Source organism: Dermacentor albipictus, chromosome 10, assembly GCF_038994185.2.
Source record: "Dermacentor albipictus isolate Rhodes 1998 colony chromosome 10, USDA_Dalb.pri_finalv2, whole genome shotgun sequence".
Classification (NCBI taxonomy): domain Eukaryota; kingdom Metazoa; phylum Arthropoda; class Arachnida; order Ixodida; family Ixodidae; genus Dermacentor; species Dermacentor albipictus.
The window spans coordinates 69,837,298-69,851,536 of NC_091830.1; the positions used below are offsets into that span (position 1 = coordinate 69,837,298).

A 14,239-nucleotide genomic window follows, 5' to 3' on the forward strand; every position below is an offset into this window, starting at 1 on the left:
ACAAGAAGGCAGTGGTATGTGTTGGAGAACAAATTAGTGTAGCTGATATTCTAGTTGAGAAAAACACTTACTACAAATAATATATTGATCCAAGACGTACGAAAATTTCCAACATAACGCATCATAGAATCCTCCCCTCCCCCACCAAGAAAGTTTTCTGCGAATCTTAGGCCTCCAAGGCCCGTGTCCATCCTTATGAAGATGACGTGGAGTTGGGCAGGTCATGTGACGTGTAGAGCAGATAACCGGTGGTCTTAAAACGATGGAATGGGCACCAAGACAAGGAAAGTGCAGTCGAGGCCAGTAGAGAAAGTTTGCAAGCCCAGGATTAAGTCAGCTGACACATGGCAGGAGAGGTAATTGCAGTTTACTGGGAGAGGCATTAGTTTTCAAAGTGGATACGGAATAATGTGGTGATGATGATGAAAAGTGTGAGAAGGGCTTCTCGTTTGTGAACAAGATGATTTACACAACAATGCGAGATGGCCAGAGGAATACCAACAAGTGCGATGACACCAGACCTCGGCAAACTGCTATGTACATTAGAAGTGTGGCGTAATCTTGCTAGCCAAAGCCAAAGCACCTTCCACAAAAAGTAGTCTTACCCGCATGGCTTTATTTTTCTGTTGCAGAGCCCTGGCACAGAGTTTTCAGTGATAATACAAACGTGGCCAATTGCCCACTCTTAAGAAGCCGGACAATGTAGCAGTGTCAACTCACTTTGGTCGCACACCACTGCGCTAGACTTCCCTAGACACCAATGGTGATGTCTGGCGCTCTTCTCCCTAGACCGTTTACAGAGTCAGAGTCTCAGACCATGGCTACACCCGTCACTGGCACGAAAAGAGATTTGTGCACCAGTGCAATACTTGAAGCACACCAGCTTAAGAGACCGTTTGTAATGTCCCTGTGTACAGTGTCCCTCCAACACGCACTCAGTGTTTACTCTCTCCCTTATCTTTCTATTCCCCTTTCCTCCACCCTTAGTGTAGGGTAGCAAACCGGATGCTCTTCTGGTTGACCTCCCTGCCTTTCCTGTCCTTGCTTTGTCTCTCTCTCTCTCTCTGGCGCTTTTGTCATCATGGCGAGACCACACCTCACTAAATTCTGCTTTGGCTTCCTATACAGACACCGAGATCAAAAAACACAAATTTGTCTATGCAGCCCTTTTATGGGTACATACACATGACAGTGTAATCAAACGTGACTGCAGTTCAACACTCCAGCAATGAGACACAATAGATTATTGTGAACCCTTTAATGACTTCCATAATAAACCTATAGCTTAAGCGTACATTTACAAGAGAAAAGTACCCACACTTTCGATGGTAGAAATCCATCGGTGGCTTAGGAACTCTGTTCTAACAAAGTTGGGCATTGCTCGCCTCGTTCAACAAAATCTCGCAACAGAAACAATGGTTGCATGTCAGCATGAACAGGCACACGTCAATGCACATTCCTTGAGCTCACTGTTCAAAAGGAACGTTCCATTTCTTTGAAGGACTGAACAGTGGCACTGGCAGACTTGCAATCGTTTCCCTAGACCTCTACGTTTCCCTAGACCTCTACAAGAGCCTACAAGAGAAACACTGCCTCGGTGGAGTGTGCCAACCACTACGTTCTGCGGTCTGTAGACAAATTCATCGCAAAATCTCACAAGTCCAAGCGCCTTCTGAGTGTTCAAAGTACAGACACACACAAACACTGTGGAGGTTTATTTTACTAGACGTAATAGTATCCAAGACTTTGGAAGTCTGACATAAAACTGCGCAATATTTCGCGAGCAAGACCCCATAAACGCAACATACTGAAATTAGCAACACTGAAGTGCATGTCACCAATCATAAACCTGACAGTTTTACACGCACATATCTGTATACATAACATCAATGACATTTTTAAATGCTCTGTACACCTGAAGGTTTAGCTAAAAACTAAACACATAATGGACTAGGCTTGATCGATCAGCTGGCCTTCAGCTGATGGCAGAAGTTTCCTTGGTATAAGTTGTGCAGTTATTTAAGTTAAAATGCATTTGACACTTAGTCACACGATTAAAAAAAAAACTGCACCTGTACTATGCCTTATGAAACTGCTGGTTCCTGAACTGGCCGACCTCTCTATGAGCGACTTGTTGGCTAACAACAGGTTTCTACAACCAAATCACTGTAGGACCACTGCCCGACCCGGTGCACTTCTTGTAACTGTGTAACAATGCATTACAACTACACAATAAATGTTTATACCATTACTGTTATGCAGTTTCCAGTTAAGCATGGCTTCACCACCATGGCCACATGCTCATGCATTGAATGCGCACGTATGCCATGCAATGTTGGTCGCCTTCATTCCAAGCATCCTTCTCCAATGGTTAAAAACGGTAAAGCTACTCGGTAATTGTGAAATATATAATTACTTCAATCTTAGAAGCAACATTCCTCTTCAAGAGAGGGAACAAATGTACTAGGCAGTGTACCCACACGCGGTCTGTCATCGGTAGTTGCACATTTAAAGCAATCATTTGGACTCACTGCCTCATACTCCCGAGCATTAAGGTGTAGATACGTAATTGAGCGTGTTGATAAAGAGAGAAAAAAATGTCGCCACGAGAATTCGGCAGTCGTTCAAGACGTCTGCCCAGCACAGTGACAACAATGAAGAACAATACTATCATGCAGTCATAGATCGTCAGACACTGGCTCCTTCCATTACAGTTAAATTGCTGAGCAATATTTGAAGTAGTATTCTAACAATCGGTGACTAAGCTATGGACTACACTCTAGCAGCGCCAGTGATTTTAGATCCGTGCTACACCAGCGCTTCATTAAAATAGAAATCGTTACGCCTATTTCAGTGGCGCACCCTTTGTTTGCAAGAATGACATAGTCGTTTGCACAGAAACGGGCAGATGCGACTTGTGGGTAGCACAGCGAATCAACAGTGCCATAGAAAGCACCAAGAGCATCGTGTAAAGGGGGGCAACGCTTGTACATGCTAAGGTCACCCCGGAGACAAAAGTGAGCCGACGCGTTGCACAATGCATGAGCCCTGGTGACCGACCCGGTCCAAAACCTGCATCATGCGGAAGGTCAAGCAAGTCATGCCTTTGAACGCTATCAGACCGTGACTACCGTCACATGGTACATTTGCAGAAAACGATCGGGGTGCACTAAGAATTGCAGCACATTAACTGGCATTCCCAGATTGTGCTAGGCACGAAATACACTTCGCAGAAATAAAAGGACCAGTCAAAACATGTGGTCCCAAAAATAGTGTCGCTTGAGCAAACTTGCAAACCCGAACTGCTGGGCGCCACGATGACACACCCCTTCGCAGCAAAATACAGCGTGTTACGCAAACTGTGGAAAGGGCTTCCAAACTTGGCATCACCGAGTCATCTTGTTTCCAGACGACTCAGCCAAACGCTGACAAACTTGTCATAACAGGAATGTTCACTAGGTCACGACACTAAATATCTACAGTAGCGTGACCACCGATGCATCAGCGTGGAACGCTAGATCAAAAGTTGCGTTTAGTCAGCTCCCCTAATGCCCGGCACCACCAGTAGCGCGCCCTTTTGAAAGCAGCCGGCGACATGCAAAGCACAACCAGGCGAGGCGTTATTCAGAGTCACACCAATGTAGGTCCTTGATGCAACGCCGCCACTGTGCTGTCGTGAAAGCTGTCGCCCCGCCGTGCTGTCGCCACTATCGTGAGAGCTGGCGCCGCGATGGGAGGGTTCTGTCAGACCCTTTGGTCCCCTTGGAGCAGTAGTGGCTCGCAGGCAATTGAGCCATGCGAGACGGGCGTCACACTAATGGTGTTGCTGACGTCGCAGGAGTGCGCCTTCCACAAGAGGCGCATGGACTTGCGCGCCTCCAGCAAGGAGCTCTTCTCCATGGCGGTCCAGAAGAACGCCATGATCAAGCAGAAGCCCAGGAGCATCGCAGCGATTGTGCGGCTCAGCACTAGAATCCAGTGGTAGATCTGGCAGCCAGGGGTGGAATACAAGAAACGGTTAAGACCTAACGCAGCTAAACAGTATCACTCTCCACTACATTTCATACATGGCAGGCAACACCACGAAGACTACAGGGACACCTCTCACTGTGGGCATTTGCAATAACAGCAACAACAACAACAAAAAGAAAGAACAGTGGATCACTGTAAGAAACAATAATATTAGTATGCCTCACGCAATTTGATGCAACATTGTCCTGTGCTTTTACGTCGCCAAATGTGAAGGTGTCACAGACCTGAATGTACTTATTACCTAGTGAATGGAATTATGTGTTTCTGTGACAAGTGGTCACAGCACTACGCTTGCACTATTGACCAAAAAGCAGCACCTTGTGTACTGGAAGCACAAGACATGCACAAATAATACGCGACCTGACATAACATTAAACCAACAAGCTGTAGTTTTAATATGTGAAACAGCTACTTTGTAGGAGTGTTACTTATAGACAACTGCACTGCAAAGCTTCTTTGGGTGTGTTCCAGTTCTGGCCAGCGTCAAGACAGTCTATGCAGACAGCTGAGCAGACTACTGGTGACAGCTTGAAGCCCAAGTAATGGAATGCATAGCTTTAGCAGTGTTGCTAGCTGTGCATAGAGTATACATACAGTTCTAAACAAGATATATGTTCACAGGAAATAGAGGCTTGAAGTTATCAAGGGTGGATAAAGAACAAGGGATGCTTATGGTCGAAGCCAACATTTCACCGAGGGGACTTGTTCAAGAAGAGAAGGCACAGTTAGCACTCAAACAGTCGACTCGGTTCACATCCACACAGACTGAGTGATTGATTACCTGATTGATCTGCCATAATTGCTTAGCGGCTATGGCGTCCTGCTGCTGAGCGCAAGTTCGCGGATTCGATCACCTGGCCATGGTAGCTGTATTCCAATGCGGGTGGAATACAGCCGCCCCTTTTAGTGTTTGCCATTCAAGTGCTACTGCTTAGATAAGACACCACAAATGTTAAACTACCCCTGAGAGGTATATAGAGTGAACAACTGCAACCATGCAAGTTCCCAATGTAGTGACGGTGCAATTGATCCACATAAATCTCAAAATTCAGATCTGCAAAGTTTGACAGCAGCTGATGTGAATGCTTACTAATGTTTGTTCTCTTATTTGTTTATAAAGATGGCTGTCACAGTGGTGGGAACATTGTTGGCATCCCCAGGACTGTAAAACACTTGCGCAGCTACCGCCAATAAGGCGAAGAGAGTTACAGAAGTGGGTGGGTTCACACGAGACCTGTAGCTGCAGAAATCTGGCTGAAAAAACACACAGATCCAATGCCATGCTGGGATCTAAATGATGCGAAGCTTGTTTAAGTTAGCAAGGCGGCAGAAGTAGCTGATGACACGAATGCAGTCCTCGTTGCCCATAGCTATTTAGCTGGCTGCGTCACGAGGACGGAGGCACTGTATGGCATAGTATCTTTAATACATTTAAGGCTTTATCCTTATGTGTCCCAGTGGCACACCCATTCTACACTGGCTAAGAATGGCCCAGTTTGCCCACTTGGCAAGGCTGCCCCCAGCATATGCCCAGTGACCCCAGTTGTCTACACAGTAAAACCTCGTTCATTTAACCCTTGTTAATTCAAAAAATCGGATAATTTGCACTCGTCCTTTGGTCACGTCAGGCACTACTTAATGCAATGACGCTCTCGTTAATTCAGACATATCTGGCTGCACATCGGTACATTAAGACAACTCTTGGAGCCTAGGCAAGCACCGGATCGCCGCAAACGTGCGAGACAAAAAAGCAAAAAATTGCATTAGTGCCCATGGAAATGAAGCAGCAGAGTCCGCATCGCCATAGTCATTGGTGGAAATCGTACGTGAATGACAGCAACACCAGATTGCTTCGTGCCTATTTGTGCCAGTAAAGCCTTTATTCTTGCTTCTAACGCTGCGCATAGCACTGCATCGGCCGCGTGCCTTCAGAACTGCGAGGTTGCCGTCCATGATCACGTCAACAGCGGCAGCGGTTGCGGTAAACAGTAGTTTCATTTTGACGAGCTCTTTCGAGGATGAAGAGCACCAGCTACATCGTGATGGATGCCGACCAGCTCACCGGCGAAAAAATAACCGGGATGCACACATGGTAGTAAAAAAGACTGTACCAAATAAAGACGTGCACCATGGCCGTGCTCTGAAGGAAGTTGCAAGGCCTCTGCCACAGCAAGTGCTTATCAGCCACAAGATGACGAGAATTGCAGCTTCCGCGCTGCTTATGTGCAAAATAGAACCGGAACTGGCTCATTCATTCAGTAAATAAAAGTGCGTTGACGTAGTAAGCATCTGTTTATTGTTTTCTCGATACCCTTGATAATTCAACATTCGGTTTATTCGGACGTTTTCTTTGGTCCCGTGAAATCCGAATTAACGAGGTTTTACTGTATGTACTATCCACATGTATATCTGTTGAGGAGACGACGACGACTAGTGCCCCGGAGAAGAGGCAACGAGAGGTTTGCTTCAGAATTTGAATACAAACACCAGTTGTGACGTCCAGCTGCAGTGCTCACCTGCGGCAGGTGCAGGGGCACGGTGGCAGCCAGGATGCAGGCCATGAAGCAGGCGGCCACGACGTAGAAGATGCGATCCAGGTGCAGGCCGTCTATGCTCACCCGCAACTGCTCCTGGCCACGGTGCAGGGCGTCCAGCAGACCGTTCGGGCACTGCGAGTTGAGACTGGTGTGGTCCGGACTGGCCGCACCGCTCTCGCCGGGGAAGTTCAACACCGGTGTCATCGTCGTCGAGAAGGCGCAAGCTGCCACTGCATAAAGGTGCGTCACCCACGGGCGACGACCGCTTTTGAGTCACGGGCTGCCCGTACGCAGCTGGAGAACCAGCTGCCCTCAGTGCAGGGGAACCTGGACACTGTCGCCTAGGGACGGTATTGAGAATCTAATATTTTAGGGGGTGAACTTGTGCCCAGAAAATCGAGCAACACTCGAGTGCAATGATAGTGGCGAACACCATCGTTGGTTGGCAGTGCGATTCCACGAGTCAAACGTGTCCGCCATTTATACCCGACTAACCTTGCATTTAATCATGCCCGTGTAGTAGCACAATTCGTGTTGCATGCATAATCTGATTAGACAAGACTGTCACTATGGAGCCAGTGACAACACTCAGGGAATTTCAAATTCGTGTAGGTGTGTGCCTCACTCCGAGCAAGAACATTCGAACGGTAGTAAGCCAGTCAAAATAGGCACTGTTAGAAAAGCAAAACAATGCGTGCGTGACAATATAACGAGTGCAAATACAGTTAGACCTCGATATAACGAGTTTCATTATAACAAGATTCTCACTATAATGACATATTTAGCTTTGTATAACTTCTTGTCCATCGAACACCATGTCTTTTGAACCTTGATTTAACGAAGTGTGTCTATACACGATTTCAATATAATGGAACACCACTGCTGCCAAGGAAGAACACCAAGGCAATAAATGGAAACTTTGATGAACGCACCTTCGTATGCGAAGGTTGTGGGATTGTTCCCCACCTGTGGCAAGTTGCTTTTTCACCCACTTTCATTTTCATTAATTCATTGTTTCTTTATTTCATTTATTAAGCACAAGTAATTTCCCCTATGTTGTCCTTGGTGTGAGAGTTTGTTGGCTTCTCATGAAGTGGTAGACTTGTGATTTATTGTAAGTTCTGTTAACTTGACTCTGGTTTGCTTGATCCCGATTGATGGTCCCTGCCTGTTATTTCGGACTTAGCTGGTCATCACATGCCCGACACCAGTGATGACTTCAGTGGCAACGCCAACAGTGCAGCATACATCTTGGCAGCGCTTATAGTACAGGAAATGCGTCGAACATGCATCAGCTCCTGTCAAAAACGTCTGTTTTCGGGCGGCCCCAGTAAGATTTTAAGCCGAAAGTGGTAGCTCACAAACTATTACAGTATTTACCCAATTCTAACGTGCATTCTTTTTTTTTTATTCCACGAAAATTTGTCTGAAGATTGCTTGGCTGGTGCAGTCCAATACGAAACTGGAGACTGGCAAAACCGAAACCCCATTTGCTACAGCCTACTGTCAGAGCCAGTCTAGCCAGCATAATCGCCATTACAAGATGGCGACCCTGGATGGTGGCAGAGCGAGTTCATGCGCAGCTTGACGACGACGAGCCACTTTCAGTCAGATTACGAAAACATGTTCAAACGATCAGTTGTTTTACATGTTAAGATAGTGGCAAGAAGTCGTGTCACATGTTCTTGTCATTCCGGAGCATCGCATGCATCATAGTACGCAGTCTAGGTGTGGGCAGCCATCCTAGTATTTGTGTTTGTTGCAGAGTCATTTGATATATACTACACAGAATATCAAATGCACTCTGGACCGTATGGAGTACGAGATGTAGTGGTTCTTCACAGACAGTGATAAAGGGATGACAATGAATTATCAGATAAATAAAGATTCCTTTTATGAAAAGAAAATTTGTTAATTTACTTTTTTTTTACACAATTGAAGGCATACTATGGTTTTCTTGCTAAAAAATCTGGTGCCCGTTTGATTCCTACTTTGTTTGTTCTAATGCCATTTTTATGTTAGTTCTCTACTTTGAACACATAAGAAGTGGTTGTGTGTTTGATTCTGCGGCCTTTTAGAATTGGGACAAATACTGCCAAATGAATTGGCACTGTTTTTTCTTCTGCCTCTTGTTTAATTTGGCCTGCTGCATAATTTGACAGATTTCGTTGGTCCCATCAGTGTCGAATCAGTGGAAGTCGACCAGGCACCGCTGACCACACCACAATGACATCGCGTTTCTGATCACACTACCGCAGCAACAGCTACAGCAAACAAGCATGGTGACTCACGTTCGCTGGACTTATTGATGCGCATCACCACCTCGACGGGCTCGTGGTCCGAAAAAGGGAGCCCCGAGGGGGTCTTCAACTTCAGCGTCGTGCACGACTTGGTTTCGACGTTGACACCTGCAAGCGCAATGTGAGGTGCACGGAGAAAGAAGAGCAGGGTAAAGAAAAGACAACGAAAGTGCAACTCCAAAACTCTAACTTCAAAATCAGTTTGGAGTGACAAACTATTCTTTTAAAGTATTGCACTTGCTTTTACTTCGCTGAAAAAAAAAAGTGTAAAACTACCCTTTTCATAAATTCCGTGTCCACACTTCTGCCACTGGTAGACAGCTTGATGTCGCAGATTTTAAAGGGTTTCTGTGCATCAAAGCAAATTTAGTGAAGAAGTAGTCACCAGGATCTGCTTGGTTAAGCAGTTCAATCAATCAATCACTCTTACCAATCAATACAATCAATACAATCATTCAATACAATCAATCAATACAATCATTCTTTACCAATAAACATTTGATCAGTTCCGAACAAGTGGTTCAGGAACATTAAACTAGTACTGTTACTCTTTGTTTTTAAGTCAAATTACATATTTTAGCATTTTGACTGCAGTCCCTCTGATACTACGGTATATTCTAAGCACAGTAACTTCTAGCGAAGGTGCATATTTTCACAAGTAAAAGGTGCATAATTAGTATTGTTTACCAAAGTGAATGCAAGAAGTGCCTTGGATGTTCTAGTTATTTTTCACTAGGTCTGAAGATGACATCAGGGTTAGCAAAATTTACAGAGGTGATATGAACATAACTTCACCACTAGCTACCATATTGAACATGCAATAACATGACGTCTGGTATTGAAACTGCTTATGGCTCTTGCTTGTAAATCTGGCTCCAACTGGTGTCATCTTTAGGCTTGATGAAAAAACTCATAATAACTGAACCAGTGAGGATGTTGGAATTGGTAAATGGCACAGCTGTACCTTCAAATTATCGACTATGCAGCTATATAATGACTATCACATTTAAACTGTATAAAGACTGGTTGATTTGTAGCAGCAGCACCATCAACATGACTGGCAACCTGAGGAAGGAAGGAAGGAAGGAAGGAAAAAGTGGAGAAGGAAAGGTAGGGAGGTTAACCAGTATGGCTTAACCGGTTTGCTACCCTACACATGGGAGAGGGATGGGGGAGATTAAAGATGGGGAAGGGGGAGAGGGAGAGAGAGCACATATCACAGCACACACACATCGTCCGTTGGAGTCCATCATTCTGGCATGGTACGCGACGTTACTCTCACAGCCGCTTGTCCAATCCCGCCTCTTTCAAAAACCGAAGTAGTCCCTTTGTCACCTTCACCTGCGATATCTTCTGTCGGCGGCATGTGAAAATCGTGTCGAGCGACAATGGTCTACTGTCAAGGCGCGCTAGAACAGATGCCAGGGACTGTCGCTGAACGTTATAGTCAGGACAGTCGCACAGAACATGTTCCAGCGTCTCCTCGCAAAGACAGGCATTACAGAGATCGTTGTCGGCCATTCCAATGCGGAAGGAGTAAGATTTGGTGAAAGCCACCCCCAGCCATAAGCGATAAAGCAGGGTCGCCTCTCTTCGACGCAGTCCAGATGGCATATAGAGATGCATCAAAGAGGGCAGGTGGTATTGACGGTTGCTCTGGGTGGTCTGGCTGTTTGGTGTGCACCATAGAGATAGCGTGATCTCATGTGCAAGCACTCGAAGTCTGCTAGCTGCGTCGGATCGTGAAAGCGGTATGGCCTCTTCTTGTGCGTCTTCAAGAGCTGCCCGAGCAGCATTATCGGCGTCTTCATTTCCAGTGACGCCGCAGTGACTTGGCAGCCACTGAAACGTCACATGGTGTCCTTTCTCCTGTGATGTATGGAGTAGGCATCTAATATCGAATACGAGCTGCTCGAATGGCCCGCGATACAGAGCTGATAGTACAGATTGTAGGGCTGCCTTTGAATCGCTGAAGATTGACCATTGCCGAGGTGGCTCCCGATTGACGACACGAAGTGCAGCGCGAAGAGCAGCTAGTTCAGCAGATGTCGATGTTGTTGGGTGGTCAGTCCTAAAGCTGATGGTAATAGCTTTTGCTGGGACAACCACAGCACCGGACGAACACTGGATGTTTGTGGAACCATCGGTATAAATGTGTTCCCTGTCCGCGTACCTCTCGTGCAGAAGAAGCAGAGACAGTTGTTTGAGCACAGGCGACGACAGTTCAGACTTTTTTCCGATTCCTGGTACACTGAGATGGACTGTAGGGCTGATAAGACACCAAGGGGGTATCGATGGTTTAGATGCAGCGGTGAAGCCCGATGGCAGTTTGTCGTTGTATTTGATGATAGTTTTAGCGAATGATGATTGGTGCCTGTCCGAAGGTAGTGCTGCAAGGTGGTGATAGGTGGCACGTGCAAAATGTCTGATGTGCGTTCTCAGGGCTTCCACCGTAATGTGAGTTCGCATTGGATGGTCCCGAGCAATCGCAATAGTTGCCTCTGTTGAGGTGCATCTGGGCAAACCAAGGCAGACTCTGAGTGCTTGAGCTTGTGCTGCCTGCAGAACACGAATATTTGTCTTGCAGGTGTTGGTCAGCACAGGTAGACTATATCTTAGAAAACCGAGAAAGAGAGCTCTGTAGAGTTTAAGCATTGCATCTACTGACATCCCCCACGTCTTTCCTGCCAAGTATTGAAACAATTGGGAAGTCGCTGTCAGGCGCCGTTTCATGTAGGCCACGTGCGGGCTCCAACAGAGGTCTCGGTCAATTATTACGCCAAGGAATCTGTGGGTTCGGACATAGGAAATAGTCCGCCCATTGATTGAGATTATATAAGGCGTCATCGGTTTGCGAGTAAATGCTACTAGTGCGCATTTTTCTGGTGATATGCTGAGACCCTGTTTACACAAGTAGTTCGCTGTCAAAGTGGCCGCTCTTTGAAGTCGCGCACGTATCTGAGGACGTGTGACTGCCGAAGTCCAGACACAGATGTCGTCAGCGTATATTGAAATTTTGATGGTAGTTGGCAAGTACTCAGCAAGTCCAACAAGAGCGAGGTTGAATAGCGTCGGGCTGAGAGCACCGCCTTGAGGAACGCCCCTGCTGGTATAGCGTCGCGTAGTTGGGCCATCGTCAGTTAACACAAAGAATGATCTTGCAGATAGGTAGCTTGCAATCCACAAAAAAACTCGACCACCTAGGCCAACCGTCGCAAGGGCGTCGAGAATGGCCTCATGTAATACGTTATCGTATGCCCCTTTCACATCTAGGAATAAAGCTGCAGATAAACGCTTACGGGACTTTTCGTGCTGGACATAGGAAACGAGATCCACTACATTGTCGATAGAAGAGCGGTCACGTCGGAAACCAGCCATGGAAATCGGATAAATCTTGTAGTATTCAAGGTACCATTCCAGGCGGCCAAGGATCATCCGTTCCATTATCTTTCCTACACAGCTGGCCAGCGCTATTGGGCGGTAAGAGGTGAGTTCTAATGGGGATTTGCCCTGCTTTAAGAGTGGCACCAGGCGGCTTACTTTCCATTCGTCAGGAACATTTCCCTCCTGCCATGAGGAGTTGTAAAGGCTCAACAACGCTATCCGTGCGGACTCTCCGAGATAGCACAAGGCCCGGTATGATATACCATCCGGACCCGGAGATGATGAGCGCCTGCAGAGAGCTAGAGCCGCTTCGAGCTCCTCCATTGTAAAAGGAAAGTCCATGCAGCCATCACGTGAATTGGGGACGTCAGCTCGGGCTGGAGGATCTGGACGAGTAGCTTGGTCTGCGATCCGCGCACAAAAGTCTTCTGCGACATCGATGTCTTGCCGCCCTTGGAAAAGCGCTAGCGCCTTGAATGGGAAACGCCGTTCCGGAAGGCAACGCAGACCTTGCACCGTTTTCCATATGTGAGACAGTGGCTTGCGGGGGTCGAGTTTCTGGCAAAACGTTGCCCAACGTTCCGACGCTAATCTATCCATACGACGCTGAATCTTCTTTTGCATCCTCCTGGCTGCCCTAAGGTCATGAATTGATTTTGTACGCCGATATCGACGTTCCGCCCGGCGACGAAGCGCTCGAAGGCGCTCTAATTCTATGTCGAAGTCATTCCGCGTGGAAGAGGTCGTCATCATGCGAGTGGCGTTTTGCATCGTCATTTTAATCGTTTGCTCTAACCCTGATGGTAGGCCCTCGTGGCAGGCATCTGCCATCTCAGATTTGAAGTTGGCCCATTGAATCGTCCGAATGGTATTCCGTAAGCCTGATCTAGACGACAAGCCTTTGATGTTCAGATAGGTGGGAATGTGGTCACTCCCATGTGTCTCAATGTCTGGAAACCACTTCACACATCTGGCGAGAGAGTTGGAGACGAAAGCAAGGTCGAGGCAGCTGCCGTATGTCACGCCGCGAAGAAAGGTGGGGCTACCATCGTTCAGGAGAGTAAGGCCATAGTTGTGGGCGATGCTTGCTAATCTTCGTCCTCTTGCATTTGTCCGTGTACTTCCCCATGCTGGATGGATGGCAACCTGAGAGTGTCTGGGCCAAGTCATGAGCCCGCGAAATAATTTTAAGAAAGAAGCAGTTTATTCCCAGTACCCAACGGATGTCTTGTCGCATCCCTGTCTCACAAGAGCTCCAGATTGAATGGTTGATTGCAATTTCAAATGAAGAAAGGAAAATATAAGTCAACCCAATGTTGTCCTTGCAAATGAGGCATGAAACAATGCAGTTAAATCTTGGTCTAAGTATGTCAGAACAGTATGAACTAAGTACGTCTGACAGATAGTCAATGCTTTATTGCCAGTGATTTGTCCCACGAAAGGCATGGTAGTGGTACATAACCTAGCATGGCTATTAAGAGTGCTTTAGCACAGTGTTAATGTCTTACCATTACCGTTACCAATACCGACTGCCACAACTACCCATGCAGGGAGTTAATGAGCTCTTGGCTAATCTGGCACATTTAACAGCTTTTACCGGTCACCTTGATTGCAAAACAACATAGCAGCGCCCAGGTTGCTTGCTTCAGTCTGTACAGTATAATCTCGCTCATATGTTGTGGGGAAAAAAATGCAGAAAGATATGTACTAACTGGAAAAATTTATGATCCGAAGTAACTAAGAAATTTGACACTTAACATTAGTTTACGTCTATGTAATGCAAATCATTGCACGATGCGTTTTGTCGCAAGACGCCGATGCGCATCGAGCTGTTGTGGCTCTGGCGACCCAAGACGCATTCTTGTTTTACTTTTCTGAGACTGCGACAGAAAACGAAAACAAAATCGAGCTGGTGGGTGGCATCGAAAATGTGATGTCGTCAGAATGAAACGTGGTGCTCATACCGCGCCACCTGCAGCAGAATAT

General features: G+C 46.6%; 1 protein-coding gene across 2 annotated transcripts in view; it reads right to left on the reverse strand.

Moving 5' to 3' along the window:
• Positions 1-1,243: 1,243 nt before the first annotated feature.
• Positions 1,244-14,239, reverse strand: part of nSMase (neutral sphingomyelinase) — a 48,681-nt gene continuing 35,685 nt past the window's right edge. For both annotated transcript variants that reach the window (XM_065428663.2, XM_065428655.2), the window contains 3 exons: positions 8,861-8,977; positions 6,549-6,799; positions 1,244-3,987 (listed from right to left, as the gene is read on the reverse strand). In XM_065428663.2, coding sequence (XP_065284735.1) covers positions 3,745-3,987; positions 6,549-6,799; positions 8,861-8,977 — 611 coding nt within the window. In that variant the 3' untranslated portion in view covers positions 1,244-3,744. The remainder of the gene's footprint in view (positions 3,988-6,548; positions 6,800-8,860; positions 8,978-14,239) is intronic.